Genomic DNA, 23,399 nt, shown 5'->3' on the forward strand with positions numbered 1-23,399 from the left:
CAGTGAAGCTGTGCTGACCCTCTAAGATTGGACACAATTCCTTTAATCTAAAGATTGCTAGACTCTCATATATGTTGCCCTAATTAGAAGATGAAACATTTCTCTTTCTTCTGCACTAGAATCATGGCATCACTGTTTCCTGCAAGGTTCATGAATCCATAGGTGCTTTTAGTGTTTATTCCCTTCTTTGTATGTTTTAAAAGTGAAATTCGTGTTTTCTGAGAGTTCAAGATATGTACTTTTTTTGGGGGGGGAATAATACCGTGTATACCCCTGTCTCAGTGTTTATTGTAAACTAACCAATTATAAAATTAAGGTTTTTTTCTCAAACTCAAGATTTGATGAAAAATTGATATATACTTACTTAAACTTCTATTCTTAAAAGTTCTTCAATCTTCAGAATACCTGATTTTCTAAAATTGTAGCTTAATAGATACAAATTTCACTTCAAAGCTTGGTTTATTATGAGGTAGAGAATTTTAGGTGCTTTTCTGTGCAGAGGATTCCGATTAATCATATAAGAAGAAAGATATAACCTTGAAAAAAATACTTGCTTTAGAGGTTGCTGAAGTTGAATTTTTCAGTTGAAATGAGTTTTCATTTTGGCAATGCATTTTGTCATCCACAAATGAAAAGTAACACAAGCTTATAAATGATGTCAAGGTAGAAAAATGATATTGGTTAACAAGTAGATTATGTAGCAGGTATAAGGCACTCTTTGGATTCTTTCAAGCTGTATTAATATTCTTGATAAGCTTTTAAACTCTGAACAATTGTTTAGAATGCTAACAGTGTTGTCAACCTGTCATGGCTTATTTGCAGCTGGCTTGTCTCTTGGAGTGGGGACAGACATTTGTTTTTCATGTCGTATGTCGGGAGTATGAACTGGAAAGACCAAAATCAGTAATAGTATGTCAGCATGGAATTGATCGTCGGTTCTGTGAATCCAAGGTATGTTAACAGATATGTTAGCAGTATTATAAACATTTATGGCTTTTTTCGAAGTGAAAGAGATATCAGCTTTAAATCAACTACACATAGCATCAAGTAAACACCAAAGTTCAGTTTTTTCAATTACTAAAATTATTTTGAACATGTATAGCCACTTGTTATTTAGTTGTAAATATTTAAAATATGAGGTAATTATTAAAACATACATTCACAAATAAATGGAGATATTATAAAATTATGTCTTATCTCTTACTGCATTATTATACTAACTCTTTGGGATATGGATGTGTGTTTATGTAGAAGGTTTAGAAATTGGAGGAAGAAGGTTAAATTCCTTACATGGCATTGTTTGCAGACCCTTCTGGAACATACATATTCTCCTTTAACATGATTAGCAATGTGGGGCATTTGCCAAGTTTCCTGACTCCAGATCTTACACTCTTTCTACCTCATTGCACTACCGCGACTAAGGGTCATTACAGTACCTTCAAGAGGGTTGTAAAAAGTAGATAGTAATTCCTAAAATCATGTACAGGGGCAGAGAGATGCAGAGTGTTATTTTGTAGTAAGCACTGTTCCTTATGCATTTAGGGTGGGGAACATTTTTTAAGTATGCTCCTTTGAGAAAACCTGGAAAACATTGTAGTTTCAAAAAAGAAAAATAACTTACCCTAATTCTACAACATAGAGATAGCCATTGCTAACAGTTTAGTTTTTCTTTCTAGTTGCTTTTCTATGTGTCTTTCCTTTCTTTTTTCTTTTGTTATACAAACTGTATGTTTGCTATTATATTACTGTGAGTTGGAAGTAATTCATTCTGCTTTTAATTTTATGTCCAAGAAAATCTGTAACCTGTGTTAATTTACCATCAATAAAGGAAACAGCTGTAATTGGTGATAAAATTATTTATTTTCTTGTTATAAACGCAATGCCAGGCTCCAGGGAATTGGTTCCTTAGTCATTAGTTTCTTACCAATAATTTGTACATACTTGTAGGTATCTCTTCCCTCTTTTTTTTTTCCTACTTATACTCAAAGCTTTTAAGTTGTATTATAATTTAAAAAAATCAACTTCATTGAGGCATAATTTACATTCAATAAATTCACCCTTTTTAAGTTTGAGTTTTGAGAAAAGTTATATGTACTGGTATAACCCTTACCACCAATGAAGATCTAGAACATTTCTATCACCTTAGGAAATTCCTTTGTGACCCTTCGCAGTGAGACACTATTCCACACATCCACTGATATTCTTTCTGTCATTTTAGGTCAGATTTTTTTTAAGGTCTATTTCGTGTGGAGGAAATATATTAGTATAGAGCACCGACTATCATACAAGACACCTGCCTTCTAGTCCTGGCTCTGCCACTGATGAGCAGAGTCCAAGCTGTTGGGCTGGTAATTTATTCAGGGCTGCCATTTCCCAAAGAAGTTCATTGAAGTTGGGGATATGTATGTTATCTTCCAACCTAATCATGACCAAATCTATGTTTTAGGAGTAAAACAAAAATAAATTTGTGTGGATTTTCCTAGATATCATCATAACATTTACAGTTCATATATTTGTGGATGTGTGTAAAAATGTGCATGTGAATGGAATATGAAATACTCTTAAGAAAATCTTACAACTTTAAACTCCTATACAGTCCTTATAAACCTGTGAAGTTGTTTATCAGTTTCCTTTGGCTGTTCTTTTTGAGTTTCAATAACAAGTTTTATATGTATTCTGTCAGTATAGTATTGCCACATGCCACTTTTGAATGAAAGTGACACATGGTTGCTTATGATTAGTTTTCTAATTGGCAAGACTTTAATTGCTGATTATTTTGTTCATCATTATAAATATATCTAATTATAAATATATAATTTATCATTATAAAAAAGTTAAATTTAATTGATATTTTAAAATACACATGTTACAAGACTTGTGTTTATTTAAATAAGCAGATTTATGTATCAAAATAATGAATTGATGGTGAAGAATTAATTGTTCAATCCATTTCATTTTAGTTGAGTTGTATTCCTGGGCCTTGTCCAACTTCAGATGATTTGAAGTATACTATGACTCGTTTAGCAGTAGATGGAGCTGATATTTATATTGTGGAGCATGGCTGTGCTACAAATATAAAGGTACACATTTGTCTATTTCTTGGCCAGTGTAATTCTTTTTCCTTTTTGCCAAACCAAACCTCCATTTCTTGAAATAAAACACATATTTATAGTTTGCCATCTCGCAGAATAGTACAGAATTCTAGGAGATAGCTTTCTATTTTATACCATCTGTGTTCTCTTCCAGTCTTAACTTTTAAAGGCACACTTTCACTACTTTTTTACTCTAACTGAATTATTATAACCTTGCTTTATGGCAGGGATATAAACCGGTAGCGTGCTTATATGGCAGGAACGTAAATTGGTAATGTTTTTAAAAGATTTAATTTTGAATCCCTTTAGGTTTTATTCATTTATATTTCCTGTCTGGCTCCTGGAAACATTTGTTTGCCACTGCTGCTTACTGGTTACTGTTTAAAATCAAGCCTTGTTAAGATTCTGTGATTTCATTACTTACTACTCTTCTAACTTTTCTTTCCTCCATCTCTCATTTTCCTTTGGAATTATGTTCTTTTCCTTTTATCCTCTTTTTTAAGTTGAATGTTTATTTTTATTCTGTTGCATTTATCTTTTCTATTTCCCCTTTCTCTTTTTTCCTTTCCCTTTCTTTTCTTCCTTATATTTCATGCAATTTGAAATAATTACTTATTCTATAGTTTACTCTAAGTTGCTTAAAAATACAGAAACTACAGTTTTGTTTCATTTTCTTCATTCAACTTTAGATGGGTGCAATTCGGGTTGCAAACTGTAATCTCCACAATCAGTCGGTTGGGGAAGGAATAAGTGCTGCAATTCAGGATTTTCAAGTGAGACAGTACATTGAACAATTGAATAATTCCAGAGTTGGGCTTCAGCCTGCAGTGCTACGGAGGGCCTACTGGCTTGAAGCTGGGTCAGCCAACTTAGGACTTATTACTGTTGATATTGCATTAGCTGCTGATCATCATTCTAAACATGAGGCGCAAAGACATTTCTTAGAAACTCATGATACCAGAACTAAGAGGTAAGTGAAATTTAGGAATGGTAATAGTCTCAAGTTCAGATGAAAATTACTAGATAATTATAGAGGAAATTCTACCGTTAAGAATGGAATAAGAATGTCTAAAATAAAGACTGAATGTGATTGTGCTGGGTATACCTCAATGAATAAATAAAGATTTTATATTTAAGTAATCACATTGTATACATCATCTGATGATGGTGTGGTTGCTGGAAAAAAACATTATTTTTTGATGTGTTTCTAAGCCCATGCTGTGTATGTCAACAGTGAAACGAGTATAAATTACTGGCCCCCAAATAACATTTTGTAAAGCACTACACTCCCTTCTCTATCACCACAGCCCTCCACTTCCAATATGTCATTCCTAGAAAACACCATTACTAATCACCATGTATTCTACAAAACTTCTTTTGTAGGCCTTCACAACTGCAGGGAAGACTCAGAGTACCTCAACCTTAAGAAATGATTATATCTGCTTTTTAAAAAGTTGACAAAGCTTCTTACTGAATTACATCTGTTTAAAATGATAGTATGACTTTTTCCATCCCTCATCTCTTCCCTTCTAAAGTTTATAAAGCTTATTTTAAAAATAGAGAAAATTATTAAGAAATAAAGGAAAATAATTATAGCCCTTTTACACTGAATTTGTTACATTTCTTTCCAGTATTTTTAGTGTATTTTTCTTATACTTGAAATCATCCTGTATTTACATTTAAAAATCCTGCATATATGTAATGTTGCCCTTAAAAAAAACAAAAGAGCCCATTTTTTGGTTTGTTTTTACCAGCAAAATGAGTTTTTTTGGGAATAGCAAAGAATTGCAGTTCAAGACAAGCAAACTGTGGCAAACCGTAGGCAAGTCTGGAGAACAGAGGAGAGAAGGGAGGAGACTGGAGAGGCTGTGGGTTCTTCGTTGGTTGCAGCCCTTGGGCAGCTTGTTTTTGCTGGGTCAGGAGGCTGGCGTCTGCAAGCTGTGAGTCAAGCTCCTTTTAAACAAATGATAATGCACCCATCAAAAAGGTATATTGTGCTTTACTTAGCCATTGCCCTTACATTAAATACGTAGATTGTTTCTAAATTTTTCATTATACATCAAAGCTTTTCCCAGGATTTCTGGGTATTTCCTTTAAATAGCTTCCTTAAAGGGTTGTATGACTGTGTTAAAAACTGAGCTTTTTATATGCATTCCCAAACTACTTCCTAGAAGGATTATTTCATTTTATATTCCCAGTGGCTTTTTAGGAGAGTTTCTGTCTTACTGCACCTTTGCTACCCTTTGAGTGTTTTATAATAACCGAAAGATGGTATCTCTTTGCTTTATTTTGCATTTATTTTGAGTTTAATACCTTTTTTCAAATATTTATTGGCTATTTTTATTTCTTCATTTGTGAATTGCCTGCTAGTATTCTACATACATTCATTTATTGGAATCTTGGTATATTTCTTACCAATTTTTAAGAGCTCTTTATAGATTATCGCCCTTTTCTGATCCCTGATGCTAATATTTTGCAGTTTGTTTCTTGTATTTTTTTATTCTTATGTTAAACAGATTTTAATTCTTATGTATTCAAATATGTTAACCTTTCCCTTTTGTAATTTCTTGTACTAATTTGAGAACACTCTTTTTGCTAGTAATCGCATGACCCCTGTACTTTCCTATTTTTTTCTGTTCCTAACAATCTTGATTTTTTTATGGTGTATGTGCATTAATACACACCATCTGGATTTTTTATGGTGTGTGTGTATTAATACAGTCAAGGATGTAAATAGATTTTTCTGCAAATATCTATTCAGATATAGAGGAAAAACTCTAAACCATCTGGATTTTTAATGGTGTGTGTGCATTAATACAGCCAAGGATGTAAATAGATTTTTCTGCAAATATCTATTCAGATATAGAGGAAAAACTCTAAACCATCTGGATTTTTAATGGTGTGTGTGCATTAATACAGCCAAGGATGTAAATAGATTTTTCTGCAAATATCTATTCAAATATAGAGGAAAAATTAATACCTAACACATACTCATTTCACAAAATGTTTAAATATTTTCATCTATTAACTTTTCCCAAAGAACTGTTTTTCTAGTTAAAAGAATTCCCTTTGAGGTTTTTATTGGGATTACATTAACCTTTTAGGTTTATTTAAGATGTTGATATCTTGTAAATCTAAGTACGAAAACTCATGTGTGGAGAATATTGTTTAAAGAAACTTTGGTTTCTTTGTTAAATATTGCTCAGGAAGCCAGTGAGTATGAACCCAGTGCCTGTTCTGATAGGTCAGGTGGTAGTACAAGGTATTAGTGAAGCTAAGGAGGTGGCTTCATGTGATTTAGGGCCTCATTTAGGTTAGTTTCAGTGCTGTGGTTTGTTCAGAATTGTGAGGAGTTTGAGATTTTATCCTACTTACAAGCTGACAAATTATCCTGCCACAGTTTCCTGAGTGCTGCCAGAAGATATAAGAAACCTGGTGAGAGACAGAAGACTTTATTACTTACAGAAAAAGCGCTAGCCAGAGTCAAAAATGTCTGCATTGGTTCCCTGTGCCCTCCAAGTAGGATTGCCAGATAAAATACAGGATGCACAGTTACAATTGTTTCAGATAAACAACAAATAACTTTTTAGTATAAGTACACCCCACATATTGCATAGGACAAACTTATTTGTATTTTTATTTGCTAAACCTGGTACCCCTATCCTTGAGTCCCATGGGGGTGTCAGAAAAGACCCATGATGGATGTTTACACATAGTGGGATGCATTACAGAAGAGGCACACTGAGCTTAGGGATTCTACCTAAGAATAAAAATTCTACTTTTATAATAAGTGGAAGCAAGCCTGCTCTTTTCCAGGGTGAGACATTACCTCATCCCTTAAGGTTGCTTACTATCAGCACAATCCTGAGAAATGGCCTGGTCAGAGCCTTGCATTCTTGGCATATCCAGCAAGAACAAGTAGGGCTGTTTAGGGCCCGTGGTGAATTGCTTCTCCCTACATGGTAGCTCACTGATCTTCTGCTTTGGCTGCCTTAGTGCATATTTGACTCCCAGGAGTTTTGGGGAGTAGGTGTATTCATTTCTGATAAAACTGGAAAAGTTACTGGACTCCCAGACCATTAGTTTCATTGGATTAGTATTTTTGAAAAGTATAGTTCCTAAACCACCAGCACCAAGGCCTCCTTGGAACTTGTTAGTAATCAGGCCTTCCCAGACTTCAATCAGTAACTCTGGAGGTGGAGCCTAGTTCTCCATATTTTAATAAGCCCTCCCGGTGATTCTAATGCAAGCTGAAGTTTGAGAACTAGCACATTGGTTTATATAAAGACAGGGAAGGGGAGCTTACATTTGTTGTGCAACTTCTGTATTCCAGATTTTGCATCAGGTGCTTTACATATGTTATACATATTTTTCCTTCTGTCTTCTCTAGATGGATATTCCTCTCCTAATTTGATATATTAATTTCTTCACTTCTAGCTTGACATATTTATTCCATCTTATTTTTCACATCTCAAATATTATTTTTTGAAAGGTTACGTGCATTTTCTTTGTCACAACACCCTGTTCTTTTCCTCAGAGCATTTACTGTAATTTATGATTAGATATTCTTATTTGTGGCCTGTCTTTGCCTCTGTTCTGTAAACTTCACACGGATAAGGCTATGTCATTTTTGCCTAGCACAATACAAGGCACACAGTAGATGTGTTCAGGAAATATAAATGAATGAATATAAAGTGAAAATGCAATACCTATTCTGTCTTCCTATGAGAGCCCTGAGGATCCAGTGAGATAATGCATGTGGAAATGCTTAGAAAAATAGACTGTTAATATGAGGTTTTATTAAAGTAAAAAAAAAAAAAGGAATAAAGATATATTTCCCAGACTTATATAATATTTTTTAAGGAAGGGGAGTTAATAAATGCTGACAGTTTTCTGTGGGGGTCACTCACAGAGCTTGAAGAATTTTACAGACATTTTACAGAATTTTACAGACATCTTATTGTCTTAATTCTCAATACTTTATTCAGAGTCCTTATTACAAAATCATTACAATTATTTTCCTAAAATATAGAATGGTGCATTATTTTGATTTTATTGAGAAATAATTTTTTACTTGCCCCATATTTATAACATTTTGGTGTACTAGAAATAGGCTCTGAAATGCTAAAGATAATAATCTATTAAGCATAATCTATACTAATAGTTTTGTCTACTTCTTAAATTTTTATTAATTTAAAAAAAATTTATTTATTTTTGGCTGCGTTGGGTCTTCGTTGCTGCGTGTGGGCTTTTCTTCGTTGCGGTGCACGGGCTTCTCATTGCAGTGGCTTCTCTTGTTGCAGATCACAGGCTCTAGGTGCGCGGGCTTCAGTAGTTGCAGCACACGGGCTCAGTAGTTGTGGCGCAAGGGCTTAGTTACTCCTCAGCATGTGGGATCTTCCCGGACCAGGGCTCGAACCCACGTCCCCTGCACTGGCAGGCAGATTCTTAACCACTGCACCACCACGGAAGTCTCTTGGCTATTTTTTAGATTAATGTTTAAATTTTTAGTTCTTTTGAGAATGTTTACTGCTGTCTTTAAACTGGATTTAAATGTCTAATTTTTATATATATGCTTTTTTAGCTTTTTTTTTTCTTTTTCGTGGTTTGCGGGCCTCTCACTGTTGTGGCCTCTCCCGTTGCGGAGCACTGGCTCCGAACGCGCAGGCTCAGCGGCCATGGCTCACGGGCCCAGCAGCTCCACGGCATGTGGAATCTTCCCGGACCAGGGCACGAACCCGTGTCCCCTGCATCGGCAGGCGGACTCTCAACTGCTGCGCCACCAGCGAAGCCCTAGCTCTTTGTTTTTTTTTTTTTAACATGTGCTCTATTTCTCATTATTGTTCCTACCTATTTTCATATCACCATGGTGAGACTTTTTTTTTTTAAGAAAGGCAAAGTAACTAAAAAGATAGTCCATTGTAAAAACAAACTTCTTTAAAAAATATTAACTGTTATATTTAATTGATTATCTGCTCAAAAGTTTCTGATTTCTTAATGATTTTTTGTTATGTTGTTGTTCTTTTGTTTGTTTCATTTTGGGTTCTGTTTAGGTTGTGGTTTTTGTGGCCAGATGATACCCTGAAGAATAAGAGGTGTAGGAACAAGTGTGGTTGTCTTGGTGGCTGCAGATTCTTCGGCGGCACAGTAACTGGCCTAGATTTCTTCAGACTTGAAGAGTTGACACCTTCCAGTAGCTCTGCATTTTCAAGCACGAGTGCAGAGTCTGATATGTATTATGGACAGTCTCTGCTACAGCCTGGAGAACGGATCATTACTAAAGAAGTTCCCAAAATTGTAGATGGTAATGTGTTGTCACTTGTGTTAATCTTTTATTATCTTCATCCCTATGCCATTCTGAGAGAAGTTCAGTGTTACTTTGTTCAACTTAGTTTTTTGAGCAGTCTTACATGTAGGGTTTAGTATAATCTTTGTTTTGCAGGTGATTAACTCTAGCCAAATAAGACTAGTGAGTTTTTCAGAGTTGCACAAGGCAAAAGTAGATCTACTATTCAGATCTTCTGCTGTTAACATGGGTGATTTTTCCTAGCCCAACTTATTCTAAATATTTCCTTATATATCATTATTTCCCTAGAATCCAGATTCCAGAAATATACTTAGGAATAGCTATGCTTTGAGGTAACGATTGTTTTACCAGCTTACTTTTATAGGAAAAACTTATCAATAGAAATATTTATACTATTGGCCCTCATTTTATCCACTACTTTTGCAAAATATTCTTCTTACTAAAACTGTACATGTCAAGAAGAGAAATTTGGTCTTAGAGCCTGTAGGATAACTTTGCAAATACATGAGTTTGATATGAACAGTGAATGGTGGCTTTAGGCATACTGGATTTATATTTATCTAGCATCTTTTCTCCAAAGACTTCAGAAATTCATTTTCCTTTGTGTTTCTTAGTTGTGTATTCCTACAATTAAGTGCAATACTTAACTGCTTAAGTTGCCATGCTGTCAAGAAGTGAAATGTAGAAAAGTCTTGACATCTCACCAGTATTTAGCTATTTTTCCTTGATCCATTCAGAAACATTAACTTAGCTCTGCCTTTTGTCAGTAGACAAAGATAGAAAAGAAGTAGTTTTAACTTTAAGAATTTATTGGATTGATTTTCATGTGTAAGGAGCTCTTAGAGGAAAGAGCTAGACAACTACATATGCCAAATTCTTGTTTAAATGATATTTCACTGAATATTAATAAATGTGTACATGTTATTTTAAGATTACTTGACTTCAGCAGTTTTACTAGAATAAGAGTAGATTATCTTATAAAATCAGCAAACACCAAAACTTCTTGACATTTAAAGGTCAAGAAACATACGAAATAAAATTTACTTAGCTGTCTTCTTATAATATTACTTTATTTCTTTTGAATAATGTTTGTTTTTAAAGGTGTTCACAGGCATTTCTTATTTCATCCACAAACTACCATGTGAGTTCTTTATTTTCCCTGTATATGGTGAAGTAACTGAGGTCGTCACTGAGGCTGAGTTGCATGAAGTCAAAAAGTCATGTATATGGCTGAGCATAAACTAGAATTACAGTCATCGAAACCACTTTAGTTCTTTCCACCTTACTAGAGCTGGCACTATTTATAAAGTTGTTGTTTGATTTTCTGATCTGCAGATCAAAATTTAACTATCGCAAACTCAAGGAAGAAAATCTACAGGGAATTTACACATGGTATAAAAGGGAGAAAATAGCAATTTCTCTAACAGTAAACAAAAGAAACCTCATTTTAGTTCTTATACCGTGTAATAGGGTGTGTCTGTGTCTCCTAGTGATTTTCTCAGGAATGAGCTGTAATTGGTAAATTGCCATAAGTTTCTTGTGCAGGGAAGATTGGAATTAGTCCCTGTGTATTCCAGGAGCCACATATAGATGTACAGTGTCAGGATAGAATCAAGGAGGGCATATCGATGGAACTAAAGAATTTCCTTGGAAGGTCAATGAACACTAGTTTCCTATCACTTAGAAATGACTCAAACCCATTTTTCTTTTGACTTTTGTTGGATTTTTACATTTGTGGTGGTAGAAGCAAATAATATTACTTATACTGTAAGTTCTTAAGTCTTCTTACCGCTTAAGTTCCATCTAGAAGTGCCTTCTGCTTGGAGAGATGTTTTCTCCTACTAGTATGTTCTTCTTTCTTGAGTAGCACAAGGATGGCTGGAGGAGAGGGGAAGTAGGGCAGTAGTTATTTTTTGGATCTAAGCAGCTATAGAATTCTCCTTTTATCCCTCTCCACCCCCAATTTACATAACATATCACAGGGCTCTTATAAAAGACTGAGAAAATGTTCCACATTAAAGAAAACATGACAACTGAATGTAATAATATACAGACCTAGATTGGATCCTATACTGGAGAAGGCAGAAGTGCTTTAAAGGACATTATTGGGTCATTTGAGAAAATTGGAAAGCACGTGGTAGACTAGATAACAGTATGGTATAAACACCAAATATACCAAGTTGATAATTATACTGTGTTTTTGTATTATTCTTAGGAAAGAAACCTTTAAGTTTAGGGTAAAAGCCTACTACATCTGCAAATTACTCTCAGATGGTTCCAAAAATATTATGTCTATTTATAAAAATAGAGTAAATGGGGGCAAAGTGTTTAAGATAGGTAATTTCGAGTAAAATATCTTTGATGGCTTGATTACCACTCTTGAAAGTTTTCTAAGTTGGAAAATTTTCATATAAATAGCTTAAAAAAAGAAAATTCACTGTGTATGGACTCTGGATTCATACTTATGTTGATATCTTTCTGTAGTGTTTAGCATATTGCTATGTGAAATTAGTTACTTGTGCTTTTTTTAAATGATTATATACTTAAAAACAGGGAATTGGATTAAGTTATCATATTTTTTCATAGATTGCTTTTGAAATTATTATGTTTATGTAACTCACTTTTTTGTTTGTTTAGGTAATGTGAATGGCATGAAGAGGAAAGAATGGGAAAACAAATCAGTGGGAATAGAAGTAGAGAGAAAAACTCAGCACCTTAGTCTTCAAGTACCATTACGATCTCATAGCTCATCCTCTTCTTCAGAAGAGAATAGCAGTTCTAGTGCTGCACAGCCTCTATTGGCTGGTGAAAAGGAAAGTCCCTCTTCTGTTGCCGATAATCATTTGGTTCAAAAAGAATTCTTGCATGGTACGAAAAGAGATGATGGCCAAGTGAGGTCAGTATTCAATTAGATTTAGAAACCTGATCGTAGGATTACAAGTGCTTAAAACTGTGGCAAGGAAAACTTCTCTCCTCTCAACTCACCTGTTGTAGAGAATTTTTTTCTCCTCCTGAACTTATTTTTAAATGTCCATTTGCTGTTGTTTTTCTGATTACAAAAGTAATACATATATATTCATTCCAGATGCTAGGAAAATACAGAAAAGTAAAAGAAAAATGAATATTTCTTGTCATCCCACCACTGAGAGTGAACCATTGTTAACATTTGGATATTATCCTTCCAGTGTGTTGAATATTTTTTGGTCCTTCTTTTGGCCCCTAGTTGATTACTTGCTTCTTGAAATACACTTTCCTCTCGACTTGATAGCACATTTCAGATTTTCCTCCCATCTCCTTGGCTTTTCCTTCTCCATCTCTATTTCCAAGTCCTCCATTTTTTTTTCCCTCCCCTTCTTTCTCTTCCTGTTACAGCCTGCCATTTGTTAAATGTCATTATCCCTTAAGACTGTTATGTACCCTTTTCTCCACTGACTCTATACTGTTTCCCTAGGCAGTCTTAGTAACTGTTTGGCTTCAATTATGATCTGTAGCTAACATCTTATAAATGTTAAAAACTCCATCCAAAACCTTTGTCCCTATGAACCTAGCTACCTTCTTGATGTTTCATGGAGGGCTCAAACTCAACATACTAAAAAATGATCTTGTGCCTATCATGTTCAACTTGTTGTGCCTCAGTAAACGGCACTAGTATATCAGTTGCTGAAGTCAGAAATATTGGGGTTATCTGTGACTTCTCCCTCTCTCATTTCCTCTCATTTAATCAAAGGCCCCTGGTATATTTTGTTACATAAACTTTTAAAGGATGTGGGAAAATAAACGTATAAATGCATTAGTGTTCATGGATTATGGATAGAAGATTATACTCTGGGTTTCTTTAAATTTTTATTGTGTTTTAAGTTGCCTCAATTTTTTTTTTTGGAACTCTGTGGAGTAGGAACATATATTGTACTGTTTTGCTACTTTGTATGGATATTTTATTGTAAAAGTTTACAACTTCCTTTATTTGTAAAATAAATGATTAATATATACAGAAAGGATTTTATAAGTACTTCTATTTATACTTAAATTATATGGTGTGCAGTAAATGTTAATAGTTTTTCTTTCTGTTTTAGCATTCCTACGGAAATTTCAGGAAATAGCCCTGTGTCTCCTAATACTCAGGATAAGTCAGTAGGTCAGTCTCCTCTGAGGTCTCCCTTGAAACGACAAGCCTCTGGATGTTCCACCCGACTTGGAAGTACCAAGAGCCTTACTGCTGCTTTTTATGGGGACAAGCAGCCTGTTACAGTTGGAGTCCAGTTTAGTAGTGATGTCTCCCGAAGTGATGAAAATGTACTAGACTCACCAAAGCAGAGAAGAAGTTTTGGTTCATTTCCATATACACCATCAGCAGACTCTAATTCATTTCATCAGTATCGATCAATGGATTCCAGCATGTCAATGGCTGATAGTGAAGCTTACTTTTCTGCAGCTGAAGAATTTGAGCCCATTAGCAGTGACGAAGGCCCTGGGACTTATCCAGGTAGAAAAAAGAAGAAAAAGCAAGCCCAGCAGATTGACTACAGTAGGGGTTCCATATATCACAGTGTAGAAGGACCACTTACTGGCCATGGAGAAAGCATTCAGGATCCTCGGACTCTGCCATTCAAAACTCATCCTTCCCAGGCTTCCTTTGTTTCTGCATTAGGGGGAGAGGATGATGTTATAGAGCATCTGTATGTTGTAGAAAGTGAGAAAACAGTAGAGAGCGAACAGATTACTTCTCAGCAACCTGTGATGAATTGCTATCAGACTTACCTTACACAATTCCAAGTAATTAATTGGTCAGTGAAGCATCCAACCAACAAAAGAACCTCTAAGTCCTCATTGCATCGCCCCCTCGATCTGGATACACCAACCAGTGAAGAAAGCTCATCATCATTTGAACAGCTTTCTGTTCCAACTTTTAAGGTAGAAGCCAAGTCATTAATTTCCACTGATAAATTTATGTAGGAAAATTGATTTTTAAGATATTTAAAAAATTACTCTCTCAGTCATTTTGCTGCTTTTCTTAAAGATAAAATTCCTGAAGTCATGGCTTCATGTACGACAGTAGGCCTCAGGTTTATTGATGAGTATTATAAATTTAAGCGTATAAAATTAAGGAATAGTTTCAGATTTGATCGTCAGAGTATTAACAATTAACGTATAGTCTGTGTCAACATTATATTCTAAGATTAGGATCATGTCTCTGTGAATTCATATTTTCTGTGTCTTAAAAGTAAAATTTTGAAATAGTTTTTAATTGTTGGTGTTCTATTATATTAATCCTTAACTGCTTCTATGCAAATCCAGTTCTGTACACTTGGTATTTGAGATCTTATAATTTAGTATTAATTAATTATTGTCCATTTCTGTAATGTATTCTGTAAATAGCTTTTTTTTTCTAGGAAGGCTAAAAATAGGTCAAAATAAATTTAGTGATAATATCCAATATGAAGACATTTTTATAAAATTATAAATTTATAAGAGAACTTTTTATGATTTTAAAGACCAAAATTGGGCTTCCCTGGTGGCGCAGTGGTTGAGAGTCCGCCTGCCAATGCAGGGGATACGGGTTCGTGCCTCGGTCTGGGAAGATCCCACATGTTGCGGAGCGGCTGGGCCCATGAGCCGTGGCCGCTGAGCCTGCGCATCCAGAGCCTGTGCTCCGCAACGGGAAAGGCCACAACAGTGAGAAGCCCGCGTACTGCAAAAAAAAAAAAAAAAAAATTAGTGTCTTAAAGACCAAAATTGAGCATATAAAATCTTATAGAACTGATTAACAATTCAAAAATCTCATGTGGTATATACTAACATGTACATATATACTTGTTTAATGAGCCGTGGCCGCTGAGCCTGCGCATCCAGAGCCTGTGCTCCGCAACGGGAAAGGCCACAACAGTGAGAAGCCCGCGTACTGCAAAAAAAAAAAAAAAAAAATTAGTGTCTTAAAGACCAAAATTGAGCATATAAAATCTTATAGAACTGATTAACAATTCAAAAATCTCATGTGGTATATACTAACATGTACATATATACTTGTTTGAAGTGTCTAAATGTTAATATTCTCATATTATATTCAGATATTTATTATATACTACTGTGTGTTTGTCATTTGATGTTCAATGGTGAGGGAAACAGACATGAGGCTTATAGTTTAGGGTGAGAGACGGGCAGTAAATAGATAAATGGATAAGTACAGTATATGATTATAAATTCAGAAGTGTTATGAAGATAAAGGATGCTGGGATAGAGAATAATGGGGAGTGGGGCTGCCTAGCTTGTATTGACATGAAAGGTCAATCACAGGAGGTAATATTTAAACTGAAACTTAAAGGATGAGGAGGAATTGAGGAAGGGAAGACTTAGGGGCACTATATACTATATTCAGGGCACAGGCATCGGCCTTGCTGAAGTTCTAAAGTGGGAAAGAAGTCAGTGTGCGTGAGACATAGTGAGTTAGCAGAGAGCTTTGCACATGGTGAGGTTAGAGACCTGAACAAAGGCGAGGCCATTAAGGACCTGTAGACCAGGGTATCAGTAATTAGAATTTTAATTTCATTGGGAAATTCATGAGAGCTTTAAGGAAATGTGATGTGATCTCATGTACTTTGGCTACTAAGTGGAACAGAATTGTCATTATGCAAGGAGGAGTTGGGGTGATCACCTAGGAGGCTGTCGCAGCAGCCTGTGCAAGAGATGATGGGCTTGGACCTAGTGATGGAAATGTGATAAGTGGAGTGAAATATCCTTAGAGATAAATGCATTTGAGTAATATGTATTGAAGGAAGAAGAAACAAAGAGTCACAAAATTTTGATTTTAAGGTTGTGCCCATTTCTTATCTTGCCTAAGATAAGTTACCCATGCCAACATTTTAAAATGTTCTCTTTATTCCATGTGAAAATATGTTGGTAAATGAATGTTCCAGTATAAAACTGAATTGCACTTGCTCTGAAAAATAGAGGTTAGAATTGCTGTGAGAGGTTAGAATTATTGTAGTATTTTCAATAAATCTAGTTTGATTAGGCAGTCACATCTCTGGAGAAAATAAGTCAAGGAATTCATATCTTTAAACAACTTCAAAAATAGAACATAAGAAAGTTATTTTTCTTCATTAAATCTAAATAACAGGCTAGCATTTAAAGGGGTTTAGTTTGGTTATTCAAGTGCATTATTTATTTTATTTGTTATCTTTTATGGATATAAAATACAATCTAGCTTTTCCTATAATTTAATGTTACTCTGGGATTCTTTCCCACTTAAAAGTTGATTGTGCTACAAGACTCTAAAGTTAGCTTTTTCTAAGAAAAGCACAATTTAAAGAGGAACTATGGAGGAAAGACATTTGAAGCACTTGCTTTTAAGCTTTAGTTGTATAGTCTACTCTTGCTGAATCCTCACAGCCCTACTCTGTCATTTTTCTGAATAATTAGAAAATGAAATTACCAGTTGAATATTTCCTGTGATTTTTTTCAATTTGTTAAATATTTATATCATACATATCAAAATCACATTAACAAGGTAATTTGGATAGTCACAAGTATCAGTTTATAGCATAAAATTACAGAATAATTAATATTAAAATTCTAGTCTATAAGTAATGTTTTATATTATTCTAGGTTATCAAACAAGGGCTCACAGCTAACTCTTTACTAGACAGAGGAATGCAGCTTTCAGGATCAACTTCAAAGTAAGTAAAAATTATATACTTTTGAAGTTTAAAGTCAGTCTTTCTTGATTATGAGATACAGAGAGTTCATTCTGAGGAATAACCACTCTTTACTTGACTGTAGTCTTTATTTTTTGAATAAATTGACCCAAATAATTCAACTCTGTTGTCTTTCATGGCTTTGCCTACATGTATAAGTAGTCAGTAACATTTCTTTTAGACATACTATGCAAACCATAACTTGGCATATTAAAATTGGGAACTAACAAGAATTCGGTATTATAATTTTCATATTTTGGTAGAGCCCTGCCAAGTAAATATATCAAATTTTTTTTTATCATTTGATGTATTAACCATCTTTGATCAATTTGCATTTTACTGCCTCATTTGTCTTGTCCTTGAAGAGCATTTGGGACATATAATATCTAGTCCAATTTCATGAAATTTTTAGTTGAAATAAGTATAAGTTTAAGGGTCACTCATCTTAAGGAAGCTCCAACTTCTATTTTTTTCATATATATACTGGTCTTTTTAATATATACTTTGCTTGTTAAATTGTATAGTACACCATATACTCCTCTGGAAAAGAAAGCTGTTGATAACACAGATGATGAAACATTAACAGAAGAGTGGACCTTGGATCAACCAGTCTCTCAGACCAGAACAACAGCCATAGTTGAAGTAAAAGGAACCGTTGATATTGTTCTGACTCCCCTAGTGGCTGAAGCTTTAGACAGGTATTAATTTTGTCCAAAACTACAACTACTATTTTATAAAATAATAAGTGTATGTGATATAGTATTTTCATGAAAAAGAACGATGATGGCTATTTTGATTGAATAAAAATGAAAATATATTTTAAAAAGACTGTTTCAGTTATCATTTGTTAGTTTTTCAGCCTAAATAATTATATATTGCAATATTATAATGTTATATTACATTGTATTTTCTACATTTTGCCTTTGGGGTGATAAGCATAAAATTTATCAAATACCCAGGAACTAATTATTAAGTTTGATATTCTTACTACTGTCTGGTTAATGAAGGTATAAAGAGGAAATAATATATTGTCTGTCCTGCAAGGAGATATAGTCTTATCTAGGGAGACAAAACTAAGATGAATAAAATCTAGAATGGAACATAATGGAATAGATTAGATAAACTAGATCATAAGTGATATTAAAATGTTTCATAGACTGTTTTTCTTCCCTCAGGTATATTGAAGCCATGGTTCATTGTGCTAGTACTAGACATCCAGCTGCAATTGTGGATGATCTACATGTCAAAGTCCTCAGGGAAGCTGTCCAAAATAGCAAGACTACCTTCTCAGAAAATGTAAGAACCTTTTGTTCAGTGAGTGTGGCAAATTGAGTATTCTTCACAGGTGCATAATATCCAACCTTGAAAAAAATTTGAATATACTAAAATTGTATTAGTCATTTAAATTGGAATACGTGAACATTTCTAAATAATCTTTATATGTCATTGGCTCCATAAGAGACAGCATGAGAGGAGTAAAATATTTTTTAAAGTGTAGCATTATTTTTTCTTTTATTTTGGAAGTAGTTTAATTCTAAGCCTTTCCTAAAGAGCTTTGGTCCTGAGTGAATGAGTATTGTTTAGGAGTGGTACATTCATTTACTAAGAAAGCAAATCTGCATATTATTTTGGCTTTCCTCTGTGATTAGATAACTTGTATCTTAATAGTTTTGAGGTTATTTTTGTTCACCTCGGTGAATCAAGTCACTCACTGTCTTCTGGTGTGCGATATTTTACTTAACACTGTGGTCCTAGTCACAAAGCCAGTTTCTTAGCAGTCATATCCTGGTGATTAATCCTCACCTAGTGATTGTCCACTTGACTTTCAGTTGTATCTGAGTCGCATTTGGACTACGGACCAGAGGCAAGGTGAAAGTAAAGCTGATTGTTTTTAGTGATCCAGTTATTCAAGATATATTGGCATTTCATGTGATAGGTAGTTTGGCTAGAGGAGTACAAATCAAAAAAGAAATTTGAAAATATTCCCAGCCAACAAGGAGCTAATTATCAGAAACCAAATATGTTCTCAAGTACATGTTTTTATGTAGGCTGATTTTGCTTTATTTTGTATCACTTCTCTCAACACTGGGGCTGCCAGTCTATTTTCTAGCTTTTCTAAGGTTTGGACTTTAAGCCTGGGAATGCTAAACCAGATGGCAGCTGGTACCTAGATGGGTATAAAGGAGCACAGTGAATAACAAGTTGCTGTTGTAGATGATATGGAAATTACGAAAGGTCTGTGAAATAATAATTCCGCTTTCAATCTTTTTAGCTATCTTCCAAACAGGATGTTAGAGGAACAAAAACTGAACATTCTACCATAGGAATGACTAACCAAGGACAAGCACAGACAAATCTTACAATGAAGCAAGATAATGTAACAATTAAAGGTCTTCAGGCTAATGTTAGCATACCAAAGGTAAAAATTTAATATTTAAACAAGTTTTCCTGAAAGAGAATATTTTGGTGGTTTTTATCCTTTGTATTTACTAAACTGAATGGTGGTAGAATAGATTGTAATATCAAAAATATATATTTTATTTCCTTGATGATCTAATGTAACATTTAATGTAATGTAAATAGTTTACTTAAGCAGAATGTTGGGTAATATTTACTAAAATAATTCACATTGATCCAGTAAGAATTTAATTATTATTTTATGAGAGTTTATAAGCTTCTCCTTCATTACTCTCATACACATAGATATGCCATTCCTAATGGCAGTTTTTCATTTTCCTATATATCTTATGTTTAAGTGATAACTTTTTACTTTTCAACTCTGAATTATGTGACATTTTGTGTGTTAGGTGAACTTATGTTTGTTACAAGCCTCAGTGGAAGAATCTCCGAGTACAGCTCCTAGTAGAAGTGTGACTCATGTTTCCTTAGTAGCACTGTGTTTTGACAGAATTGCTACACAAGTTCGTATGAACAGGTAAGAAAGAGTTTATTAATTTGAGCCATGACTATCTTGCTGGATGTAAAAGCAAGCTTTAACCATCCTTTTAATACATTTCGGAAAATTCTAATGTTAAAACTCAGAACTGGTATTGGAATTTCAAAAAATACTAGTTAAATGTTTTTACTGAACTATGTATTATTTAAGTGTTAACCATCACACTTTCTTTTTTCATAAAGAGGTGTGGTTGAAGAGACTTCAAACAGTGCAGACCCTGGTAGAACATCAAATTTTGATAGGTATGTTCATGCCACTAAGATGCAGCCTCAGTCATCAGGATCTCTCAGATCAAACGCTGGAGCGGAAAAAGGCAAAGAGATTGCAGCCAAGTTAAACATTCATCGAGTTCATGGGCAACTGAGGGGTCTTGATACAACGGGTAGGAGTCTACAATATATTTTTCTTTGACATGTATAAATGTAAGAGGATTTTGCAAAAGGAAACAATTTTTTTTTCCTTTGAAGTTTGCTACAATTTGAGTATTTTATCAATATAAGAAAGAGAAAGGTATTTCTGTATATATTGAACACATAGTATTTTAACTATTCATTACTCACATTCTACGCAGGATGGAAGGTAAACTTTGGTGGGAAGGTGGGTGGTATGGCCCCAAATTAGAAACTGCTTCTATCTCGCATCTGTTTTCTTCATGGTATCTGTTTGCTCACTGTAGAACACAGAGAGTATGATCGTTATAGTCTTTCTTTCTTTTTAAAATCATCCTGTAGGCACAGCTTTGTTAAAAAGAATTAATAGTGGTATCAAAAGCAGGTAGTCGGATCTGTAAAATATAGCAGCAATAAGAATAATAGACATGGCTGTGCTTCTTAATATCTTTGAAGAATTTTTAATGAACTGAGGAAATTATCATAGTTGACTGCTACATGAAAGGTGGGAACCAAAGCTGGATTTGTAAAATGATCTCTAAAGAGCTAGAAGAAAACTTAGTTCAGATGTAAACAAGTTATCTCTAGGTGGTAAATTTACATGTGTTTTTTTTATCTTCTTTTTGCTTTTCTGTATTCATTAGCTGTAATCAGAGAAAGAAATGAAAAAACAGTAAGATAAACTAAAAATCTCTGCCAGACACTCAGGATGTTGGCTCCCATATTGCATATTGAAAGGGATGGAATTATGGCAATATCTGTGATGAATTGTTACATAAAATATGTTAGCATAAAGCAATCTTTGAGTGAAAGCTATAGTTTTCCTGGAAAATATATGTTTTTCCTAAGGCTAGGTAATTAATTAAAATAATTTTTTATTTTGTAAAATGATGAGAAAGTATTTAAAAATAGTTTACTATGAAGCTGAATTATTCAGGAACTTTTTAAGTTTAGAGTTTTAGAGTACCCTATGATCTCTCAGAAATGAATTTATCCTGTCTCTGAGCACTTATCTATTAATTATGGAATCGTCTTTTCTCCCTCTAACTTCAACATGATTCTGGCACTTTTTAAGTAGTATGACATTAGGCAGCACTATTTTAGAAATTGGTTGGTTCATTTGTTTATTTTTCTTTTTGACAGAATACTAAGATATCTTTTAAGACAACCCCTGTGCCACATGCTTACATTATTTGTTGTTTTTAAAAAAGATACAAACCTCTGTCTTTAAAAATGGTCATTTTGTTTTCTTTTGATAATAGATATTGGTACCTGTGCCATCACTGCTATCCCCTTTGAGAAGTCCAAAGTTTTATTTACTCTTGAAGAGTTGGATGAGTTTGCTTTTGTGGATGAAACTGATCAGCAAGCTGTTCCAGATGTAACTCGAATAGGTCCCAGCCAAGAAAAATGGGGTTGGATAATGTTTGAATGTGGACTTGAAAATTTAACCATAAAAGGTAAGCTTTTTATAAAAATTTCTGCTTAAGTGGGGAACAAATTGGCCACACATTGCTGAAAAGTTTTGAACAATCATGACTTTCAGTAACCTGAATCAGCATATTCAAGCAGAAAGTGTGGCATCTGGGATTATTTACTAGGAGTGGGTGCCCCATCCCAATTGCGTAAGTGGAGCATAATGAAATTATTGTGTGATTCAAAACTAGCAGAGCATCTAGACATGTAAAATGCCTGAGCAAAGCAGTGCATAGTTCAGAAAAAATTCTCAAATAAAATATAAAGCCTCGTAACTTTTGGAAGTTTGCATCTTTGGAAACTGGATCTTTGACTAGTAGAGCCTTGCCATATACGATGAAAATACTGTAAATCCTTTATTCAGCGATACTGACTTATATTTATTTTCTTTTACATTACTGACTAATACATTAAAATAGGAAAGCTGAATTGTGTATAAGACTTTTAGGCTTAGTTATATATAATAGTAGTGTATATGCCTGTAATTCCTTACCTGATATTGCAATATTATATCACTTTTATAGATAAGGGCAAAGTTTTGGTGAGAAAAAAATCTTCATGAGATTTTTATTTTTTATTTTTATGGATATGATAGAGACAGCATTGAGACACCCAGTGTTTTTAATAAATAAATTCTTTCGTTTGTATAGGAGGAAGACAGTCTGGTGCTGTTTTATATAATACTTTTGGAACTATGGGTAAAGCTAATGTCACGGAAAGGGGTGGAGTGCTGACATCCAATAATTCTTCTGATTCTCCAACTGGCAGCGGCTATAATACTGATGTCTCTGATGATAATCTTCCTTGTGACCGAACAAGCCCTTCTTCAGACTTAAATGGAAATTCTGTTTCCGATGAACAAGTTGGTGAATTTCTAATAATAATAATGATTTGGGAAAATAAAATAGAAAACTACATACCTAATTCACATTTAATTTCTGGAGTATATTTCCTTGTCTTTCCATGTTGTGGATTTTGCTTAAATGGTAGCCAAGGCATTTTGGTGATTATACTCTACTAGAGTATAATTGCTAAAATGTAGGCACCATATTATAGATATATTTATATCTGTCATAGTACCTAGCATAATATTTTGCTTATGTTAAGTACTTAATTATATTTGTTGAATTAATGAATTAATAGAATTTCAGAAAGGCAGGCTTTATTTTTATCTTATTTGAAGGATTTTAGCAGAACTCATTTTTTAAATAAACAGTTTTGTTATTGGTAGTATTTCATGTAAGTTTAAATATTTTTGTCAATATCTACCTATTTCGTTTGGAAGCCTGAAGAGCACCTTACATGCAACTCATATTTTTTCATATTTTTATTGTATAATTTCATGGTGATGAATATAGTAACAGCAATAATGAAAATATTCAAAATTCTAGACTACAGAATAGTTGTACTACTACCTGATTGGTGACCTTGGGCACATTATTTTTTTTTTTTTTTTTTTTTTTTTTCTTTCTCTTGTTTTTCTCTAAA

The 23,399-nt window shown here is 34.0% G+C and overlaps 1 protein-coding gene across 4 annotated transcripts in view; it reads left to right on the forward strand.

Annotated features, from left to right (window-relative positions):
* BLTP1 (bridge-like lipid transfer protein family member 1) overlaps positions 1-23,399 on the forward strand; it is a 205,100-nt gene that overhangs the window by 84,584 nt on the left and 97,117 nt on the right. For all 4 annotated transcript variants that reach the window (XM_024745037.1, XM_024745040.1, XM_024745038.1 and 1 more), the window contains 14 exons: positions 823-951; positions 2,961-3,080; positions 3,782-4,062; positions 9,146-9,396; positions 12,037-12,295; positions 13,473-14,310; positions 17,002-17,072; positions 17,615-17,788; positions 18,266-18,386; positions 19,363-19,509; positions 19,898-20,025; positions 20,229-20,428; positions 21,698-21,895; positions 22,562-22,773. In XM_024745037.1, coding sequence (XP_024600805.1) covers positions 823-951; positions 2,961-3,080; positions 3,782-4,062; positions 9,146-9,396; positions 12,037-12,295; positions 13,473-14,310; positions 17,002-17,072; positions 17,615-17,788; positions 18,266-18,386; positions 19,363-19,509; positions 19,898-20,025; positions 20,229-20,428; positions 21,698-21,895; positions 22,562-22,773 — 3,129 coding nt within the window. The remainder of the gene's footprint in view (positions 1-822; positions 952-2,960; positions 3,081-3,781; positions 4,063-9,145; positions 9,397-12,036; positions 12,296-13,472; positions 14,311-17,001; positions 17,073-17,614; positions 17,789-18,265; positions 18,387-19,362; positions 19,510-19,897; positions 20,026-20,228; positions 20,429-21,697; positions 21,896-22,561; positions 22,774-23,399) is intronic.

Source organism: Neophocaena asiaeorientalis, unplaced genomic scaffold, assembly GCF_003031525.2.
Source record: "Neophocaena asiaeorientalis asiaeorientalis breed wild unplaced genomic scaffold, Neophocaena_asiaeorientalis_V1.1 scaffold65, whole genome shotgun sequence".
Taxonomy (NCBI): domain Eukaryota; kingdom Metazoa; phylum Chordata; class Mammalia; order Artiodactyla; family Phocoenidae; genus Neophocaena; species Neophocaena asiaeorientalis.